We start from the raw sequence: 23,235 nt of genomic DNA on the forward strand, positions 1-23,235 counted from the left end.
AATCACCACCGATTTACTTATTGATACTCTAAATATGTTATTATTAATGTTTTTGTCTAAGTAGAATGTATCTTATTCAATTTAGCATATATTAGTTAGTGTTAAATCCTATTATACTTGTCATAATATTCTAAATAAAGTACTCGTATTCTTTTTCTGCATCATATATCTCCATCAAACATGTTAAAGGAAAACAATCTCCCTCAAATCCAAGTAATCAATTAAATATGATTAAATAGTTCACATTTTATAGCCCTCCATACCTAAAACATTATTTAAATTTGTTTCTCCAACTTAAAACATCAAATAATTTTTTAATTTTTTTTTTATATTTAAAAAAGCCATAAATGAAGCAAAGGCAAAGTTGTCAAGTAGGCCTTCTAAAGTCTAGAAGGGTCCTCCCTCTTATCTTTTTCCAAATTAACCCAAAAATCATCTTTCTTTCATATTGGCCACAACAAAATTAATTGTATATATACATTTTTTTTTATTATTTACATTTTTATACTTTCTCTCACTCACTCACTCACTCTCTTTCTCTCTCCTCTTTCACACACATCCACAGAAGCAGACATGGATGACAACAGAAACAACCCAGAAGAAAAACATCAGTTACAACATCATCACCTATTAAACATTTCTTCTTCCACTGCAGCAGCAACCACCACCAGCAACAGCAACAGCAACAGCAACAGCAACAGCAAAGACGACCTTCAGAAGAAGTCGCAACAACAACAACATCATCAACAGCCGTTAGCGCCAAAAAGAACTTCTAACAAAGACAGACACACAAAGGTTGATGGCCGAAGCCGAAGAATCAGAATGCCTGCACTTTGTGCTGCAAGAGTTTTTCAGCTAACAAGAGAATTGGGTCATAAAACTGATGGTGAAACTATTCAATGGCTGCTTCAACAGGCTGAACCTGCGATCGTTGCTGCTACTGGCTCTGGAACTATTCCTGCTTCATTTCTTACCGCCTCGGCTTCTGGGGCATCGTCTGTGTCGCCCCAGGGCGCGTCTGTATCTTTGGGATTGCACGCCAAGATGAATGAATTGAGGGCTGGTGCTGAGGTTGGGAATCGGGTGAATTGGGCGAATTTTGGTGATAGTTTGGGAAGATCTCAATCAATTTGGCCGTCTATTGGAAGTGGGTATGCACAGGTTTTTGATGGTTGTTCTGCTACTGCTTCGAATTTAGTCAGTCAAAATTCTGGTTATGTCACGAATTTTCAATTGCAAGGAGTTGGAATGCCTACTGCCAATATGGGTTTACTGAGTTTTACTCCGATTTTGGCTCGGGGAACTCAGGTTCCCGGCCTTCAACTCGGGCTTTCGCAAGACGGGCATGGTGGTGTTATTGGACAAATTTATCAGCAGCAGCAGCAGCACCAACAACAGCAACATCATCACCAAGCGCAGGATCATGAACAAAATGATAATTCAGGTGCTGCTGCTGCTGCTGAAACCGTGCACCCGCATCAGCACCAGCACTTGCAGTCGCATTCTAATGATGACAATTCAAGAGAGCAATGAATTCATATTGTTTTCTTTGTTGTTTGTTTGCATTTTATTTTTGTTTTTGGTTTATATATATATATATATTGTAAGTATGTTTTGTGAATTGTGGAAATAGGGGGATTGTTGAGGAATGTTTTCATTTTCGGAAAAAAAAAAAAAAAAAAAAAAAAATGGATTAAGAGGGTTGCATTTAATTCTCATTTAAATCCAATTTTTTAGATTATGATTTGATTATTTTTGGGATTTGTTTTTTTTAATGGCTTCTTGGTTGTTGTGTGTGCCCCTTTTACAACTTTCATGGGGATTATCAGAACTATCCTAAACTTTTATATTTAAGGTAATGATTTTCTCTTCTTTCTTTTTTATTATTGAATTTTTTTAATGGTTTATACCATACTAATTTTTGTTTATTTAAATTATCTATTTGACTTGAGTTATTATATCATATCTCACAGCAACAAATGCCTGCATTTCATTTTCAATATTTTTCGAGTTCGCGTAAAGCTGTGGAACTCTTGAAGTAGTCAGATATATTGGCAATGTTATAAGTACTAAAAACATTCCTCAAGGTAGTTTTTTTCTTGCACAAAAACGATTTGAAGTTGGTTTTCTTGAATTCCTATTTCTGGTTATAAACTTTGCACAAAATGGTAACATCTCAAGATCAGAACAAATGGTGTGCATATGCCACTCTTCAATACTAATCTTCTCCTTTGTTTTTTGCTTTATTTTCGTGGAATTTCGCATCCTTCTCTTTGATTAGAAATATGTCTAATATGTTTTGGGAATTTGATCTTTTAGGATTCCCATTCGTTTTTAAAAAAAATTATAGATTTGTTGGCCTTATGTTGTCTTCCTGGGAATCTTTTGTATAAAATAGATTATATTTTCGGGTTTCGTCTTTCCTACTTAACCTACTATTGTTTATGATATTCTCACATGATTGGCTTTTGGTTTCATTGCAGGGTAATAATTGACAATGATACTTCTGAGAGTGCCACTATAATACAGGTAGATATATCCTTATATTTCCAGTATTGGTTTATCTTTAAATGGATTATTATGTATCTTTAGAGAACTAGTTCAACATCTCCTAAATTGGAACTGCGGAATATGTCCCATTGTCCCAAAGGGTGCATAATAATTCGGCCTTTTGCTTATTTGGTTGTTGATCAAGAATATGTTTGTAGGCCAAGGAATATCACCTATTGTAGTTTTGATTCATGTTTGGATATTAAATTATAGAGGACTAACAGTTTGATGTATCTGAAAGTTTGAAGTTTTGGTCCTATTCAGGTTAGCAGTGCGAGGCATGAGACTCTTTTCGAAACAATCCAAACCCTCACCGATTTTAGTCTCATATTGACTAAAGCTTATGTTTCAGGCAAGGATGGATGGTTCATGGATGGTGAGTCACTAGCAATTTTCAGGGTTTATGATGACCTGAATATACTTCTGATATACCAGTCTTTAATGTCACAGATGAGTATGGCAGAAAATTCAAGATGAAGGACTTATTGACCATTTATGCCAGGCTAGAGTCTAAACATTCAATTTTTGCTACAAATTTGCTTCTCAGGACTAATATAATGATGATCTGACCTTTTTGACATTTCAACTAGTTATAAGCTCATTCCTCTGTCAAACCCTTTCTGATATAGCATTTACATCAATTTTACAGGCTCTTGCGGCTAAAAGATGTTTGTTCAATTCTGCAAATGAGACAGTTGAATGTTGCCTCATCAAGAGTATTCTATGATTCTGTTGAGTGGCATTGACAGGCCAGGGTTACTGTATGAGTTGTCTGAGATTTTAGCGCACCATGGAGTTCATATTGTTAATGCTGACTTGTGGACTCATAAGTGTGATGCTCCAACAATGGTCAACGTTGTAGATGAATCTACGGGATTAAAAATCAATGACAGTAAAAAGTTATCCGGGATCAAGAAAGATTTGGGTCATATAATTAAACCGTCAGTCAAGTTCAGGTCTCCGGAGAATTGGAATGTTGAAGACAGGAGTTCAAGGATACATGTCACTGCATCAAACTGCAGTTACAGAGACTATACGCACATAGATATACGGTCTGACAACAGAGTAAAACTCTTGCTTGATACAATAAGTACTCTCATGGTTATGCAATATGTAGTGTTTCATGGATCTGTAGCAGTAGGAAAGATGAAAACTTTTCAGGTACGTATGGTATAGTTGTACTAGTCTTGTGTTTCAATTTTGGCGATTTCAAGTTCATGATGTCTATCATAAGGCTTATTTTTTTTATGCAACTGAATGGTTATCATATCCTAGTGCAGCTGTGTCATGATCACTGATTTCTCATTCTCTCATTTGGAGTAACTATTGTTCATGTCGCATGAGGTTATGAGAGTTGAGAACCACTTATTAGTGGAATACAGTCTCACAAGGTGAATAAGATACTTATAATCCTACAAATGCAGGAATACTACATTAGACATGTCGATGGGCGCTCAATCAGCAGAATTGAGGAAAGTGAGGAGCTGGAGGAAGCTCTTGAGCAAACCATTAACAGCCCGACTCAGAGGTAACCTCAAGATTACATATAGAGACTATCTTTTTGGCACTTTTTGAAATTGCTACAGCAAACAGCTCAATGCTTCTTTCTCAAGTAAGAGACTATGATGTTAAGGTTGAAAGAATCTAAAATGGCTACTCATTCTGCAGGTGGTTGAGGTAGAAATTTGCTTCAGACGGCCAGCTGATAAAATTGTCTAAAATTATGACAGTAATTAGAGATATAGGCTGTTGGATCAAGTGAGCACAAATTTCTACTGTTGGTGCGGAAGTAAAACATATATATTGTGTCACTGATAATAGTGGTAAAGCTGTCGATCACCATTGATTTGACACGGGAACAGATAGGAGAAAGCATGCTACCGGTGAAAAAAAAGCCAGTCGAGTACCATGGGACTCCAACAGAAAGCTTAAGGCTTCTTGTTTGGTAACTCGGAGGCGTCTAGCTGCACTAATAAACGGTTTTTTCACAGCCAACTGTTTTGCATGATAAGATTGATATTGTATTTTCACACCATGTGATCATTAAATTTAGGGGTGACAATTTTGTTAGAAGCTCATTGTGAATTTATAAACAATGATATCGCTACACTTTTTAGGGGGTGTTTGGCAATTAGCTTTTTGTTTTTTAGTTTGGTTAAACAGCAAAAAAATATGTTTGGTAGTTGGCTTTAAGCTGGCTTTCCCGCCAAAAGCCAAAAGCTAATAGGAGGCCTATTCTATTAGCTTTTGAGTTTTGGCTTATTGGCCTACTCTATCACTAAAAAACAGCTAACAACCATTAATAATTTTATCAAATACTTTTGTAAACAGTCGACTTAAACAACTAACTTAGAAACCCAATTCATATAGCTAATAATTTCAGCTAGTCAAACAAGCCAAGCAAACAAGCCAACAACCAACCCCCGATTGTCAAACAATCCCTTGGTCTTGGTAATGTGATTATGTGAAGTAAAATCACTAAAATGAACATTCAAAAGCAACATAATTTTAATCTTTACATGATCTTTTTGCATTTTGAAGCTCAAATATCACATTGTAACTCAAACTTATCCGGCAGTTCTAAATGGAAAATTTTATGGATACAACACGGAGGAGATCAAATTTCTACCTCCCATCGCATTACAGAGAAGAGGCTGTCACGGGAGCTCTGCAGTCTTGGAAGCCAGCCAAATGCTTTGAATCATTTGAGTCAAAGAAGCAGAAGCATTTCCAGAAGCAGAAGCATTTTAGACTACCTGACTGCAGTTTTACACATTATGATCCCTTGGACGGGATATTCCGGCATCCAAACATTTTCGCAAAGTAGCCACTCTCTGTTCAATTATATCATCTTTTGACTCCTCTAATAGTACATGTTCCTTCTCCATCAAGTCTTCTACATCTTCCATGCACTTCACTTTGCATTGCAATTTCTTCAACTGCTCAGCATTCACAAAAAAATATAGGCATAGAAGCAGCGAAAAATGAGCAAGGGGTGAATAATTTGTCAAGAGTATTATATAAAACTGAAGTTCAATGTTCATCAAAACAAGTTCAAAGAGTTGAAGAGGAATTTGTGATAAAGTTTCTACCTGGGCCTCAATAATGAAGGCCATCAAATGTTCAATCTCCCTCTCTTCCTGGTCAGCCAATATTTTGGAATGAGCAGCAGCTGCTCCAAGTGCTGTAGCAACTGCTGCTCTCATCTGTAGTGCTATAGGAATAGAATCTCCCATTTGCGATATTTTGTCAATCTCTACAAAAGGCATTTCAATGAATGAGATAACGGATATTCAAAGAAAACATTGGGGATAGGATAAGTATATCTCACACAGCAAACAAACCCCATTACTTGGACCATTATCCTACACACACCTAATATGGTACATACACACCCCTTCTTAATATGGTCAGGGGTACCAGCTAGTCAAAGGTCATATAATGGACTGAAATTACAAGGTTGCAATACTCTGCAAATCATACCAATATTATGTTTGGTGGTGGAAAATAGTGAGAGTGGAAAAAATAAGTATTAAAAAAAATAGGAAGGGAAACTTGCACAACAATATCCTCTTCATCTGAGAGAGGAGCTGGACGAAAAGTGTTACAAACCAAACAAGGGAAGTGGAGTCATTAGGTGTTGCTCTTAGCGAGTTATCACAAATCAGGAGAAAAGAGAAAAGTACAACTGGAGAAAATAGACAGTAACGATAAAATGAGATACACACACCCTTTCCCTCACTTTTGGTAATAATTATGTACTGTATTTAGCTACATGTATATACTAATATGCCACCTGAATTTATTTTATTTTGTTTATATCAACGTGGCAATTGGCAAGCCCCCTTTTCATATACAATCTGGTGATTCAGTCACAAAATAGTGTGTAAGATACCTGAAGGATGAGAAGTGTCCATTTCTTGATCTTCAGATTGAAAAGCCCTGGAAGTTTCAGTAAGAAATCATTAATAGATATTCAAGGAGAATCATAATTCTGAGTCTGTAAAGAAAGAATCTAGATACCTTTCCATTTCCATATCAAGATTGCCGCATTTATGCTTGTCTAAGGAAATATGGTCATCTGAATAGAAAATCTCCCTCAACAAGGGGTTTCCATCACATAGAACTGAAACTGCAGCATCAGCAGCTGTGGCTGTTATTTGAGGAGCAACCATGGTAGAAATGAGAGCTACCTGATTTTTAAAAAATAACATAAAAATTCACCACAAATGAGCAGAGCTACTAGTCACTACAGGGGAAGTTTAAAGCTTAAATTATAAGAGAATAAATCGAGAACCTTGGTGACAAACCTCTGTTTTTTATTTGCTTAGGAAGACAAAGCTTTTGAAAGCATGAGCTATTAATCTTTCTATAGTTGTTGATAATCTCAAAGCAGAAATAATATGTGTTTTTAATTACAGAAAACTATAGAATGTGCCATACAGCCTAAAGTCTCAAGCTTTGTTTCATGATGTCAAAAACATGCATGTTAATTTGACAGTGGTCAATGCATATGCATATATGCAAGCGAAGAATTTACCAAGAACCAAATAAAGCATTGTCCAGCTTCTGAATTGAAAAAAGCAAGTTCTCTGTAAGGGGTTTTGCTCTTGAGGATAAGTGCATAAGCACATACACTAACTAAATAGAAACTGAATTTTCACCCTAACTACTAGAGCCTACAAGAACAGCTCAAGGTCAAGAACAGCTCTCAAGATTACCCATTCCTCCATTTCATTTATGCTAATCCGGTAACTTTGGCAATGTCATTAATGGAGGTCAAGTGCAGTGCATGAAAATTCTAGTGATAAATGAAGGTGAAAAAGGTGGGTATGTGTTGAGAAGCGGAGACAAAAATTTCTATTCAAATTTGTATCTTAAAGTAGCTGGATACTCCTGCGGATTTCCAACCCAGCGCTTAGGCGTAACAGAAACAGTCTGCAATAACGAGGGGTAAGATTGGATATGTTTGACTGTCATAACTTATGGGCAGCGCAAATTTTACTGTTCATAGGCATAGCCGTCCTGAAGAGTTAAATTATAGTAAGACAAAACAAAAAAATTGGTAGAAACCTTTGAAATTAAATGCTCTAACCTGCTCCATTAAAGATCTACTAGGATCTGAAGAGTCAATGCGACTTTTCTTTAAAGGAGGCTCCAGGTTCTCAATCTCCTCAGTATTTTCCCTCACAACAATTTCCTGCTGATGATTATTCTCCTCCTTATGATTATTATTCTCCAGATGTTGACTATTTTCTTGGTGATTATCCTGATGATGGCAAAGCTCCATCTTGCTATTTTCTTGGTATAGACTAGAGGCCTTCTGCTCTTGACCAGCATCATTCTGCTCTTGACCAGAATCAAGAGCCCTGGCAGACAACTTTCCCAAGGAACCCAGCATGAGCTCCCCAAATGGCAACTCAATAAGCCGTGAAATACATTCAAGTTTTGTTTTGGTCTTCACATTTTGAGCAACAAGTTCCCAATCATCTCCATGCTTTAGGATGGCTTCCAAAAGAAGAAGTGTCTCTGTCTCAGTCCACACGCCACCTTGATCAATACTGCCTTCTGCGCTGTCATTCAACTTGAAATCTTCTGAAGATTTGTTTTCTCCATATTCACCTTTCTCAAAGCACTTCAAGCATAGTACACATTTATCCTGCAAAAAGTAACATTCTATGATAATATGTTCAGAAGAAGACCAATTATAATTCAAAAGTTAAAAAGCGAGCCAAAAAATGGTGGAAGGGTCTCCCAGCAGTCCATAGAGGCAACTATGAAAAATAAACTGCTGGTAGCTGGACAAAAAATCAAATTACCAAAGCAAGAGTTTCCTCACAAGAAGTCCATGAGATATGAAAAATCCCGTTATTGAAAAACAAAGAGAGATGAATTTCAAACTGCTAGAAGCTGGATAACAAAACCAAGCTGTTAAATCAACAAAGAAATTTTCCTTCTAAGAAATTAATAGAGATGAATCAACCCGCCAAAAAATTATGAATCCAATTTCAAGAAAATTAACTGCTTTCCATTGCACGAACAAAACTAAGTTGCCAAAGCTCATAATTGAAGAGTAACACGACACTAACTGATATATGAACCCAGATAAAGACCTATTTAAAATAAAGGAAATTTATATTGGAAAAAACCTTTAAAATATCAATTTTTGTGAGAAACAACCTTACAAAAATAGTAGCACGAAACTACCTTCTATCAATTGTTTTTGCGAGAAAGTATCAGACATCAAAATCCGACCTTCAACAGCAATCGGCATTGACCCTCATGTGCATGGCCAACAAACTCATTAACACTGTTTCTCTATTGAAACCCCAATTTTCCTCATTTTTTGGCTCTTTTTCTTCTTGTTACTCTATCTCTCTCTCCTATTTTGCAGACTAAGACTCATTAACACTGTTTCTCTTCTTCTCATCAATTAATACAATCTACCAAGGCCAACAAACTTCAATGAAATGAAGCATAAGTCGATTACATCGGCCCTACAAAGTAAGCTCACATGATTGGCCCTAAGAAGATATGACACATTTGTTTGAATCAACAGCATGAGCCACCTAGCAGGCTCAGTCATAGAACAGGACCCAACATTGACTTCCTAGTGTATTCACCACCTCCGTTAGCTTTAAATAGAGCTCTATGATTCGGAATATGTAAAAATATGTCACAACATTACACAATCAGATTCCACCGATAAAACCATATGTGCATGTCTCATCTCTAGGCTAAATTTCCACCAACACTAACTTGATATATCATATGATTCCAAGATACTATGTTTTAACTAACAATAGTTCAATGAATATCATTAACATTTTCAATATACAAATCAAAATTTCAAATTAGAACCCACAGTTTCGGAAGCAATATAAACTTGAGAATATAACCAATCAACCAAAAACTCTGGCCAATTTCCATCACTAATAGCAACATTTACAATCAAAACTAAATGCAAAATATGGCAAACTCAATAGAAATCAATTAACACAAATAATCATGAAAACAAGAGAGAACAGAGTACCTTTGCGCAATCATAGTACTTGGATTCACACTTCTCCTTACAATTCCCACATACCACTCCTTTCTCTCCCTCCAAATCCTCGAAAACAACTGAATACGAAGCCAATGGCAGCAACTTAAACCCATTATCAACCCCACCACCACCAATACCACCACCATCAGCACCGGACGCAGACAGCGGTTCCTTCAATGGTTTCAAAGTATTCGGGGTTCCGACAACCCGAACCCCAATTGGGGGTCCCTCTTCAACCCTCACCTTCACCTCCTCATCCACCCCTTCCACCACCGCCGACGGCGGCGGCGGCGCACCAAAATTAATCAAACCCCATTTATCCAAGAAATTAAACACTTTATTAAGAATACAAACATCACCCACTAATGATTTACGAACCTCGGTAAATGTGAGCCTTCTAGAAGGGTCTTCTCTATACTTACAAATGATGAAATCCCTGTAGTCCTTGTAGATTTTAGGGGTTCTTGTGAATGAACTCCCATCGAAAAACTCCCTCAATTCGATTCTTTCTGTGTCGTGAATTGAATCCCATGAAAACCAAACTGCAACAAAAACAAAGAAAACAAATTAAGGTTAGGAAATTGAAAATTGGAAGAGTTAGGGTTTAAGATGAGGAGAGAGAAAGAGAGAGTACAGGAATGACTGGGGATAGTGTAGAGGTCGAGGTGAGAGGAAATGTCGGGGAGAAGAGAAGAGGATTTAAAAGAAGACGACGATGAAAGTGGGAGACAATCTGGGTTCGGCTCCATCTTACACACTCCCAATATTTTTACGAGTTGTATGGTTAACTTCTTGTGTCAGACTTATGAGTTATGACCTTGTTGTAAGGCTGTGTTAGACTGTTAGTTATTGGTACTCGTTAATTACTTCCTCCGTTTTCTAGTTGACTTGTATTAACTTTTATAACAATAGTAACGTGAAACTTTGTTAAAATTATTGTTATATTTTCATAATATCAACTTTTATAATTTTTACATAATGATAACTGATAAGTGATAACTAAGGATATTAATAATTGAAATAATGTGTGACAAGATATGGAGTGGGGGTAAGGGATATGGTCACGAATTGTCCTAAGTTATTAGATTGATATGGTTCAACCTAATTAATGTTTGATTTGTGATTCTGTCAATCCCTACCTATTAAAAAAATATTGTTAGGGGAAAATATGTAAACAAGTATTGTTAGGGGTATAAATGTCGGCACACTATTTTTAAGAGTTTAAAAAAAGAGTTAATTAACGCTAATGAGGGAAATTAAGTAAATGAACATGTTAGAGGGTACAATTGTTCAAGCACTATTCATAAGAGTTATCTCATACTTTTTAAAATGTAGAGATTAACCCTTAAACTCATTAGAGGCTTAGAGCAACTCCAATGGTTATAGATAGGGACTTGCTTGCAATTTTAAATAATTCCTAGCTACTAGCTTGACCATTGGAGGTAGAAAATGCAATTAGCTTGGTCTTGCTTCGCCAAGTAACTAGCTTTGCCAAGCTAATTTGTTTGAAAGAATACTTGCCAAAAAAGAATAAATAAAATTAAATAAAAATAAGGGAAATATTAAGAAGAACTACCATTTAAATGACGAGTTTTGAGAACAACTATCATTTAAAACTTTTTTTTGACAAAAATACCACAAAAAAATAAAAAGTTTGAGCAGCACTAGTACTACCTTATCAAGTTTTCTGGCTAGAATCTTCGGTTGTGAGGCCCACCAATTAGTACTTCCATCCTAAAATTATTTCCCTCTCCGCTATTTATAACTTCTAATCTTCGTTTCCCTCTTTTTGCTTTTGTTAAAAAAATTAAAACCCTAATCTCTTTATGGTTGAAGTCAATTAATTGCTGTAAATACATAATAAATAATGAGTAATGAACCCTATATTGGATAATATAGAATAATTGTCTCAAATCCCGTTATTTCAGAAACTCTTAGTTTCAAATTTTTTTACCATTAACCCTAATTTGAATATTCAATTGAGAAATTATGTCAAGGCAAATTAGATATACATTATCTTCAATTGAGTTCGCCAAACAACTTTGCTTCTTCTCTTGCCCTGAATCGATTGAAATGAAGAGATTAGGGCCTCACGGTCGGAGATTCTAGCCGGAAAACATGATAAGGTAGTACTACTCAAACTTTTTATGTTTTTGTGTTAGTTTTTTCAAAAAAAAAAAAAAGTTTTAAATGGTAGTTGTTCTCAAAACTCGTCATTTATATGGTAGTTTTTCCCAAAAATTTCTAAAAATTAGCTATTTAATTAATTGAGATTATTTTTAAAAAAAAGCTAATAGCTAGCCATTGGAGCTCAAAGTAGTTATAATGACAATTAGGTTAAAAACTTATGTGGCATGACAAGGTATTTTGACAATTAGCTTGCTATTGGAGTTGGTCTTAGGTGGTATGTAGCTTTATTACTTTATTGGAATTCCTAAAAAATCTCTAAAATAACTATTATTGATTTCAAGCATGGAATTAATTGCTTCACTTTGTATAACTGATTATAGCTCTTAATAAATCATTTATGTTATTTGTTATTTATTATGGTCCAGCTCAAGATGAGATGTTAATAACTTTTTTTTTTTTTTTTTTTTTGAGCTGGGGTAGATGAGTAGGAGTTAAGGTTTTGAGACTAGAACAGATCAGACAATTAGATAAGATCAGAATAATTCAAACCTTATAAGACCAAACATTAAATTCATACTAGAACATCTTTTATCCGGTGAAGAGAACAAATTAAAGCCTAAAGACTGCCTTAGAAATTACTTACTTTCAACGTATATGCAACTTCTCTTTGTGTAATATAGGAAATTTTAACATATTAAGTTAACCATTTGTTACTTGTTAGCAATCAAATTTCACCTCTATTGCTCTTGTGTTGCATTGCATATATAGGCATCTTCATCCCAAGTATGATTCCATTTGCTTCTGCCACAATTGCTTGCTACTAGAGGTATCGTTCCTATTAGCAAGCTTGCCAAACCACGCTGCCATTATTATCTCTCAAAAGAATGACTTTCGTCTTTTTATTAATTATTGTTAGCGACTGTGTCATTAGAATGGTGATACAAAATCTATACTAAAAAAAAAAAAAAAAAAAAAAATAGGTTTTTGAGTTTAAGCAATTGATGTTAATATTTGTCCATGTTGTATCAATAAACAATTTTGATCAATGTGTGCATCTACATGATGCAAACAACTTGGAAAGCGGAAAAAATGCCTTATGTCAAATGATGTTATTACGTGTAAAGATAACATGTATTGTCATAAAATCTATAATAATAGAATAGACGTGGCTATTTTTCAAATTTATGAGAAGTGTAGAGTGACTCCTCAAATTAAGCTCTTTTTTCTTCTTTATTTTTGCTTTTTTTTTTTTTTTTTTTTTTTTTTTTTTAAATCCATATTCATTATTTCTCTTTTTATAAATGCAAACATAAGGATAAGGATATGTTCTTTAATATGATGAAATTGTATACATTCTTGTTGTTTCCAAATGCAGCAGAATTGTATCACCTCTAGATACCAATGTTGAAAGCGACTATCGTTGATAAATCCAAGCTTAAAGAATAGTTCAAATCACATTTTATTATCAACTGTATGGAGAGTCATTAAGAATAGTAATGTGGATAAATCTTCAGTCGTATTACTTGTGTTGGCTAAGGTTGAACTTATTTGGACTTTATTATATTATATTTGATAAAAAGAAGTTCATGTATATTTGGTTTATTGAAGTATAGATTAAAGTTAACATAAGAACTTAAAAGTTTTTTTTTTTTTTTTTAAAAAAAAAAAAATTTACAAAGAAAAATGATTTCATTAATAAAAGATAGCCAAATAGCACTTACAAATAATTCCAAGGAAAATTAGAATTTCAACACAAGTACAAATCACCTAAAAACTAAATATATCGCAGATTTGATCAACGATCGTCTTAATAAAAAACTTCATCCGAAGCAATACAATCGATGAGCTATTACTAATTCGGCTTGAGATCCACTAATGAATAGTTGTTTGAGTGAATATACCCATATGGTCTTCTACATACTTTTGGATATTATGAAACTCTAAATTTTCTATCTTCGGCAGACACAAAAAAAAAAAAAAAATTGAAATAAACTCTAAAAGACTAACCACCATCTCAAAGATGAGATCCATTTATTGAAAGCAATTAAAATTTTTTTGGGGCTTATCATGGGTAAAATACCGATGAAAGCCCCTACAGAGATTCACAAGAGACCAAAAAAAAAGAGATGAAAAAGAAAAAAAAAAGGGAGAAGAGTGAAGGAAAACCTTTCCAAAAAAAAAAAAAAAAAAAAAAAAAAAAAAAAAAAAAAAAAAAAATCTAGCAATGGAGGCTTAAAAAACCCCCTAAGGAAAAAATCATAAAGGGAACTAGAAAAACCCTCTCAAGGAAAAACCTAGAGTAAACCTATAAGACTATAATGTATTCAATGTGTCAAAAAAAAAAAAAAAAAAAAGATTCAATCTATCCTATATACTATAGTATTATACAACTTGTATACTAAAGCATAAACCGCTTTAGTAGATTTTCCCTCCCAAATTACCCCCATTTTCCCTCCTAACCTTTTTTTTTTTTTTTTAATGAAAATAAAATCTTAAATTTCAAGAAAGAATAACTCCTAAGTAATTTTCAACATAAATTATTTTTACTATGACCGTCAATCTAATAATTTTCAACCTAAATTAATTTTCAAGAAAGAATAACTCATAAAGTAATTTTCAACCTAAATTATTTTTACTATGACCGTGAATCTAATAATTTTCAACCTCAAAAACATGTACTTTGTATTAACTTTTGCTTACTGTAGTCGTCTTCTATATAATGGAACGAGAGTCACTATATATATATTAAGAAGATTGTATTAGGTAGCAGGTGGTAATGTTACCTAGTGGTTTAGGGGGTAAATTGAATGGTTCTGAAATTTGAACCATAATTAGTCTATCAGGCCATAATAACTTTGTTTTTGAGTAGAAAAACACGACATAGTTCAGTACAATTTACAATGTACTCTTGTGTTTGTTTACATTTTTTAGCAATCCAGTGCAATCTACAAAATTTTCATGGAAACATAGATTTAAATCCGAAACTATCCTAGTAATGGCTCATTCTAATCAACTATTTCTTTAATTTTGATGTTCAAGAACTAATTTGATTGAATTTTGTTTTCTTTGCTTAGAAACTTCTCATTAAGTGGTTCACACAATTTCTATTGGATGATGAATATCTTCATTCAAAATTATACCTTAAAGTATGCAACTCTGCTCAATGAAATTGAAATTAATGTCTTTTTCTTTTCTTTCATGCAAATGGGACTTGAAAAAAAAATCTAAAGCTTGCAATCAATTGTACCATATGTGAGGAAAGTATTGTACTGTATTCACTGGCTGCTAGACCTTTAAACTTGATGGAGCGGTTGATTTTGTGCGGTCTTTAAATTACCATATATTATAGCTCAAGCTTGTACTAACTACTAACTATTGATTCTCAAGCTAAATATATATGAGCTTTGTAGAATACTAGGCTTGATTTTAGATATGGATACAATATCCAAAGTTACAAAAAAAAAAAAAAAAAAAGTAAAATAATTTATTCCTAATGAAAATGGAGTAACTTGTTATAGTAGCTAATCGTAAGTCATTTGGTGATCAAAATTGTGATATTTTTTTTTTCCATTTTTTTCAAATGTAAAATTACAAATTATTAATGAAAATATTAGTTGTCAAAAAATGAAAATATTTGTGTTTTATGTATATATTCAAGTGTCTGCCGGTCAATTTAGGTAAAAAAAGAAAAAAAAATTATTAGGCACACATAAAGGGCACCGACTCAGAGGCTAAACCAGTAAACCAGTGGACACTGGTTTGGCATTTGAACCGATGCCTTTTATAACAAAAGGGCACTAGTGCCTTAATCATTTGGTTTTGGTACCAACTATATCAACACCAATTCAAAACTAGTGCCTAAGGGGGTTTTGAATCGATACCCATTTAGTTTTTTCAATTTGTGGTACTTATTGCAATCTTCTCAATAAATAAAGTACTAATATTTATATGTTTGTATACTTATTGATAATCAAATATATTATTAGTCAAAGTTTTGTATCGATATACATACTTAATCAATATAAAGCACTTAAATAAAAATAGAGGATAAGTAAAAATAAGATGAATTAAACACAACATAAATGAACGAAACTTTCGAAATCAAATAAAATCAATATACGTAGTATATTATTAAAACTCATGGCAAGACATGCTTTTTTGCCACGTGTCACCAATTTTGCCATTTGGTATATATGTGATGCCACATCATACCAGTCCATTAATGATTGAAAAACTCCATGCTTTAACTTTAATTTCATGTATTAATGTTTAATTTAATTGAAAAAACTCTTAATATGCAACACCCTATTTAAATTTCCCTTTGGAATGTAACTCCTTAATAATTGCATACTAATAAATTTGTAAGAAATTAAACATTACTCCATTTTTTTTTCCACAATGGATTTGATTTATCATTTACCTTATATTTACTAACAAAAAATTATTCTTGTAGTCAAACTAGCTTATACAAATAACCAACTACTTAAGCTATCATTTTTAATTTTTTTTTAAAACCGCCACTTAAACTCTTAGTGACAAACAAGTTAATATATATATAGTTCAATTAAAGTAATAAATTTATAATGACCCGCGACATCACCGAGCCAATAACTAGTACGGAGTATTAAATTTAACAATAATATAAAATCGTGCATCGCACAAATTAAAACAAGTTACATTCAATACGGATCTCAAATAATATGCAGCCGGGGCTTCACTAGCCGCCTATCATATCCTTTTTCCACAAATTCTACCTTTTATGACTGCATGAATGACAACACTTCTTGACTTCTACTACCTCCAATTCCTTGTACTAGTCTTCATCCATAATTCCATTTAGAAACGTATCATATCGTTGTTCTCCCCTCATTCATTCTCTCTCACTCTCTTTCTCTTTCATAGAAGCTAAGAACATTATTACTATGACTACTACTCCATTTTCATCAATACCCTTGGAAAATTTTCCTTTCTCAATGACAAACATTATTCCAATCTCTCATCATACACCCATCTCTTCTTCTTCTTCGTCGTCTTTGATTGATGTTTACAAGAATGGACTTATTGGGATAAAGACAACGAATACAAAGACTGAGCTAGGGATGGAGATGGATATGGATTTTCAACATGATCATGGAAAAAGATTAGCTCCCAATGAATATGTCGGATCGTCGAGTGGCGGAATCAAAGAGAACAAGAAGGATAACAAGGAGAAAATGAAATTGAGAAGGCATAGGTATGCTTTTCATACAAGGAGTCAAGTTGATATACTTGATGATGGTTATCGTTGGAGAAAATATGGGCAAAAGGCTGTCAAGAACAACAAATTTCCTAGGTAATTTTATATATACTGCATTATATAATCAATCATTCAATCAATTCTTTAACATTTAATTTTAACTATGTGATTGTTTTTTACAACAATAACTATATGATTTGTTAAAATTAGTATCAATATAATCAATTTGAATCAATAAAAGATATATAGTTTAATCAATAATGCGATCCCAATCATTAAAATTCAATTTAAAGCTACAAAATAAATAAGTTCATGTATGAGAAAATACATTATTGGTATTTATTGAAATTAAATGATTTTTCTTAAATTATTTCTTCTAATTTGAACTTATCATTGTTATGAATTGCTATTTGTTCTTTAGAAAAAACAACATTTTCTTGGTTAAAACTTGTTTTTAATGAATTTAACTTATTTTTTGTTAAAATTAATATATTTAACTAAGGTGATTTGAACTTAAATTAAATGTAATTACTAAAATTATTTTAATCAGCTATGTGAAAAATAATATATATATATATATATATATATATATATATATATATATATATATATATATATATATATATATATATATATATATCAATCAATTACATTATACTAAAAGCGAACCTGAAGGGACACTTGGCAATATAATATAAAGAGTTTCCCTCCAAAACAACTTACTAAACAAAACCTTATTTTTATATTGGTATCAAAATTTTGACTATTGATTTGTACAAAATCTATTCTTTAACTATCACATTGCCCTTAATAACTATTACATATATATTTAATTATTTTCTTTCACATATATACTCCTATCATTTTTTTTTAAACAATACATTTCATTTTTTTTTTAATTTTTTTGAAGAAAAATATTTCATACTTCTTAATACTGAGTTATACTTTTTTTGATAAAATTTATTGTCGTTAAAGTTTTGAAAACCGTGCGTTGCACGGGGTTTAATCTAGTATATATATATATATATATATATATATATTGGCGATCAGCAAAGTCTTTAGAGTAATACTCAAATTTTATTTTCATTATTTTTGAATGTTTTAATATTTGGAAATTGGACTGATTAATAATTTTGTCAAAAAAAGGGAAGAAATCTTTTTTAAAATAAATATATTTTACACATGCTTTTCACTTTTGTGACCAAAAAAACACATGAGGTTCATGAATATCCTACGATCATCTATCTATCTACTTGTAGTTTGATGACTCAAAGAAATTTCTTATTTATGATATTCTACAAAGGTAGAATTATTAGCCGGTTAATTTGGTAATAAAATTTACCAACTTTAAGCTATAATTGGAGTTGTTTTATTTGCACCAATCTAATTGGTTATTAATTTTGTTAAGTCTTGTATTTCATGCTAACCCTCTTGAATGCGTGCTATCTTTAGCATGAAAATGATGGATTCTAATTATATCATTTCAAGAAGAAAATAAAGAGGGCTATCTAATCAAGGAACTTGTAATTGGCATAATATGCATAATCAGCAATATTCATCGTCAATAGCCAATGACTTTGATACGGCATAATGGAATTTGAACCAACTAATAAGAGTGTGTTCTTTTCGCTTTACACTTATTAAAATTATTATCTTACTTCCTCCGTCCCTTAATTAGATTCCTACTTCTTTCTATTATGTGAGGGATAAATGCTAGAAGTAGGAATCTAATTAAGGGATGGAGGGAGTATTAAATCTATTTGATGAATTTGATATTGGAACCTAGAATCAGTAGAATGTGAACTAACTAATAAGAGTGTGTTCATTGCACTTTTTGCACTTTTTATTTGTTAACATGTTTGACTTATTTAAATCTATTAGAACCTAGTAATTGTTATATATCAATCTAGGTCCGAACCATCCTTTGTAAAGTTTGCTCTAAATTAAACCTAGTTAATTATATCCCGGTCTTGTCCTAGCACATACAAAGTATAACCTTAGAATGATATAATTTGATAACAACAAACATTATTATATTTGTTCATTATCATTTTGCATTCATTATTATTATTATTATTATTATTATTATTGGGTGGAATAACAGAAGTGAGATAAATGGGTGTAAGGGGTTACTTAGGAGAAGAGATAGATGGAGGCAAATAGGATAATTTCTTCTATTACATATGATAGCATATCTTAAGTAATCATTAGAAATGCATAGTTACATGTGGCCTTGTGGGTAATAGAACTTTCACATTTTCAAAATTTTTATAATGAGAAATAGTGCTACATGAAAAACACCCTTCCGTTTCTAAAAATTATTCTTGTTTTAACTTTATTTTGTGAGACAAATACCATTCAATACAAAAAGCTTTTAGAAATGGGAGTAATATTAGATTGCTCTAATCTTACACATAATAATAATAATAATAATAATAATAATAATAATAATAATAATAATAATAATAATAATTTGCATGATCGTCAATTTTGTCAACTTACTAATGGCAATGACTACGTAGTATATATTACTATAAATTAACAATAGTAAATACTTGTAATAACTTAAGCCATAACAATAAAAAAATATTTATGTACATGCCATGATGCGGATGCAAGGTAAGCTAAAAAACTACCCTTTGAATATACCTAACTCTATATACATCCGGGTAAATAAGGAGTTGTTATAACAGTAGCTAAATTGAAATTAGATACCACTCATAAAGCCCCATGAAATTTTTAAGTGTGTTTATTTAATTTCAATCTTATTTCAACTTTATTACTAGAATCTGTGGATGTTAGCTTTTAATTGACTAATGTATGGAAAAGTGCACATTGAAAAATCCATCATCGGCACAAAAATTCTAAAATCAATAAGTCTATTTAGAAATCCATTTTAATCCATTTTGGTATACCCTATTTCTTTTTTTGATGTGTCAATACAAATATTTTTGGTGTGAACAATTTGTGCGATGAGCATGCACCTCTCAAAAATAATTTATTTCCTTCCGAATTTTGTCACAAATTTCCTCAAAATGAAGCTTCAATCAATAACCTTTATAATTTACAAATTAAATCTAAATCGTCAACCAAAATTAAATTATTTTTAGAATAATTATTGCACATTAGAGGTAATGCTGCCTTAAATAAATCAAAAGTTACCCTAAAATTGAATAAAACTTGCATATGAATAAGGAATATCTTTTATTAATAAATTACTTCCTTTATAAGAAATTTACCCTGTTCAAATCATTCAATTCATAATGTATAAAACTATAAATTACGTTATCGTTTATAAAATCAATCTCTTAAAAAATTACGAAGTATTATATACATCTTAAGTTACAATAAAAATTAATTACAAGTTATATACTTACTCTAAAGCAGATTAAAAGTTACCCTGAATTTAATTTATTCTAAAGTGGGCAATTGTACAGTAAAATTACTATACACGCGATGTACCCAAAAGTTTATGCAACGTGTTCGTTCCTCCCGGCACGTTCACTACATGCATTTTCTCGACGCATGTGCATCACTAGTTAACATGTAAGTCCAACCGTAAACTTCACAACACCGGTGGTCTGGGATCACCATGCTCGATGCCCTGATCCTAGGTAAAGTTTATCGGAAACAGTATTCGGACGCCTCTCTTTCAAAAGTCACAACTGAAGCTTGCCTGTCTGGCTATCTCTAATAATTGAGTATCCGTATCACTAATCACCCAACCCCTAACAATTAGATAGCGTGCGCACTAACGTCATTTACCATGTGATGAGAGTGAATATGGAGGAAGTTTCCGTACTCTTTTTCCTGAAATTGAATGTAGGGGGCGTGTGCATGTAGGAGCCAAGGTTGGCCGGGTAGGGAATCCAATAATTATGAGATAGCTAAGCACTTGCAAAAGTACCTTGCAAAAATTACTAATTCAAAGTTTTTATTACTATTATTATTAGGCCAACTCCCCGAAAAACATAAATTTGAAACATATACTACACTCGGAAATAAAGGTGTCAAAAATTAATCCCACCGATTCAATCCAAATTGATTCAAAAACAACCCATTTAAGATTTTGATTCATATGAACGCAATAATTTAATATAAATATAATTTTAAATAAACTTGACTTGACTTCATCACCAAAAGTGACCCACTTTCCCGAAGTGATAGATCGAGTATAGCTTGCTAATGAAATGTACAGTTGGCACAATATAAGGCAATGCATGCACACCTAAGCAATAGACACCTTTTCACGCATCACATTTGCTAACATGTTTCATGTGTGTCGTATTACGGAGTACAACCGATGTACAAATGATACGTAAGACTAGATTATACATAATTCGTATAATACAAATTCATCGTCTTATTCATCTAGGATTGAAGCCTGAACTAAATGTAAAAATTTGGTCTCATAATAGATCGAATTAATAATTCAAGGTGATGAGATTAACCATTAGGGTAAAAATTCCCTTCACTTTTCCTCTTCGAACTTCTTATGATTTGACTTTTAAAGTTGGATTGAATTGATAGATAAGAGATATCATTTTAGTAATTAGTGTAGTCTTTTTATTTGCCTACCTCATTAACCAAAAAGAGTTAATTAATTATCCGAGAATTGATGCATCTTTAATTGTGATGGCAGAAGCTATTATCGATGCACTCATGTAGGGTGTAACGTAAAGAAGCAAGTGCAGAGACTAACAAAAGATGAAGAAGTCGTGGTAACAACATATGAAGGAGTACATACACATCCAGTTGAGAGGTCTACTGATAATTTCGAACATATTTTGAAGCAAATGCAGATTTACGTCCCTCCTTAGATATACTTTTGCCATAATTAATTATAATCAAAATTCACACAAGATCGACCAAAAATATTTAATATGGAAGATCTTTATAATTACTCTCTCTTTCTTTTTTTTGTTTTACAGAATATATAGGGTTTTTTAATTTTTTTCTTTTTTATTTTGACAAATAACTATATTAAAGTTATATACTCATAACTATGTTTGAGTTTGACCAATAATTGTCAAACCTGCCTTTTTTTTTTTTTTTTAATACACCTTTAATTTATTTGTTACTTGAAAAAAAAAAAAAGGAAAGAGTAGAATCAAACTTTATGGTACTCATTTAAATTTGTTTAATATTAGTACATATATTCCCCTCAAAAAAGATTAGTACGTTGGATTATTGTGGTATTCTATTATAGTTAGGAAAATTTGTAAATTGCAGTCATTTAAAACTTGTATTTTTAAATTACTGCCATTTAAAAAATAATTGCAAATTATAGCTCAAAAGTTGTTATAAATTGTAAATTGCAACCTAATTCAATTTTTTCATCGGTTTGCGTGTCGATAAATGTTCGGTTAAGGTTTTAGCGGTCATTTTACCCTAAGAACCCAAATTAAGCTCGAAATTGGCAAAATATTAACGTAAATGCCTCGTTTTTACAAGGAAAAAATAGTTGCCCACAAATCGATACATTTTTGTTACGCAAAACGAGACACATACGTTATTTTTTTTTGCCAATTTTGAGCTCAATTCAGACCCTTAAGCAGTAAAATGGCCTCTAAAACCTTAAATGAATATTTTTCGACACGCGAGCCGATGAAAATGTTGAATTAAGCTGTAATTTATAATTTATAACAACTTTTGAGCTGTAATTTGCAATTTTTTTTTTTTAAATAGCTGCAATTTGCAAAATACAAGTTTTAAATGGCTGTAATTTGCAAATTTTCCTATTTGTTTTCATGCATGTAGATAGATATACAAGTCATTCATTATATAGGAAAAACTCTTTCCTTATTTTCCTTATTCAAAACGCATGTACATGGTTTAATGGCGGCTCGGCTCCGCTCGATTTGCTTACCAACTAGTTACATTTTGAAGTATATATCTGATGTGATTTTAATTTACAAATAGTTGTGCCTTAGTTTATACAATTATACCTAGCCTTCATCATTCTTTTCATGAGGTTATGATCGATATTGTTACATAACCATTATTTTGAGCAATGTAAATATACTTTTTTTTTTTTACACTTTAGGAGATGTCAAATGTACACGAACCAGTGCAATTATGCTGTTCATCAATCATGTTCCAGCGACGTAAATGACAATTATATTATTTTTATTGATTAATTCTATTCTACACTTACAAATTTGATTGCGATGGTTTCCAACAACCAAAGACAAAATTTACAACAAGTATGTGACAATGAATAACATGAAATGAGAAATAGCTTATACTACTCCCTCCGTTTTGTAATAATTGC

The 23,235-nt window shown here is 32.3% G+C and overlaps 4 protein-coding genes across 11 annotated transcripts; 3 read left to right on the forward strand and 1 right to left on the reverse strand.

The window, feature by feature from the left end:
* Nucleotides 1–517: 517 nt before the first annotated feature.
* On the forward strand, nt 518–4,680 carry LOC145567433 (transcription factor TCP20-like). 8 transcript variants are annotated; one of them, XM_081626702.1, is made up of 7 exons: nt 518–2,087; nt 2,484–2,529; nt 2,815–2,926; nt 2,986–3,052; nt 3,200–3,711; nt 3,975–4,078; nt 4,219–4,679. In XM_081626702.1, the coding sequence occupies exon 1, from the start codon at nt 574–576 to the stop codon at nt 1,531–1,533; it is 960 nt and encodes a 319-aa protein (XP_081482828.1). In that variant the 5' UTR covers nt 518–573; the 3' UTR covers nt 1,534–2,087; nt 2,484–2,529; nt 2,815–2,926; nt 2,986–3,052; nt 3,200–3,711; nt 3,975–4,078; nt 4,219–4,679. The 8 variants fall into 8 exon arrangements, with proteins under 8 accessions (XP_081482828.1, XP_081482827.1, XP_081482831.1 ...); XM_081626701.1 differs by having other exon boundaries at nt 3,001–3,052; XM_081626705.1 differs by having other exon boundaries at nt 2,903–2,926; nt 3,001–3,052.
* LOC145566352 (ACT domain-containing protein ACR4-like) lies at nt 2,166–4,176 on the forward strand. The gene is made up of 8 exons (XM_081625798.1): nt 2,166–2,194; nt 2,484–2,529; nt 2,593–2,700; nt 2,815–2,926; nt 2,986–3,052; nt 3,300–3,711; nt 3,975–4,078; nt 4,137–4,176. The coding sequence occupies exons 1-8, from the start codon at nt 2,166–2,168 to the stop codon at nt 4,174–4,176; spliced, it is 918 nt and encodes a 305-aa protein (XP_081481924.1).
* Nucleotides 4,681–5,046: 366 nt separating the features above from the next.
* On the reverse strand, nt 5,047–10,391 carry LOC145567432 (SWI/SNF complex subunit SWI3A-like). Its single transcript, XM_081626696.1, has 7 exons — nt 10,230–10,391; nt 9,584–10,137; nt 7,646–8,209; nt 6,574–6,743; nt 6,446–6,492; nt 5,643–5,806; nt 5,047–5,489 (listed from the first exon to the last, which is right to left on the reverse strand). The coding sequence occupies exons 1-7, from the start codon at nt 10,342–10,344 to the stop codon at nt 5,319–5,321; spliced, it is 1,785 nt and encodes a 594-aa protein (XP_081482822.1). The 5' UTR covers nt 10,345–10,391; the 3' UTR covers nt 5,047–5,318.
* A 6,233-nt stretch (nt 10,392–16,624) lies between these two features.
* LOC145568642 (putative WRKY transcription factor 43) lies at nt 16,625–22,185 on the forward strand. The gene is made up of 2 exons (XM_081628073.1): nt 16,625–17,057; nt 21,604–22,185. The coding sequence occupies exons 1-2, from the start codon at nt 16,648–16,650 to the stop codon at nt 21,779–21,781; spliced, it is 588 nt and encodes a 195-aa protein (XP_081484199.1). The 5' UTR covers nt 16,625–16,647; the 3' UTR covers nt 21,782–22,185.
* The last annotated feature ends 1,050 nt before the right edge of the window (nt 22,186–23,235 follow it).

Source organism: Chenopodium album, chromosome 11 (genome assembly GCF_948465745.1).
Source record: "Chenopodium album chromosome 11, dcCheAlbu1.1, whole genome shotgun sequence".
NCBI lineage: Eukaryota > Viridiplantae > Streptophyta > Magnoliopsida > Caryophyllales > Amaranthaceae > Chenopodium > Chenopodium album.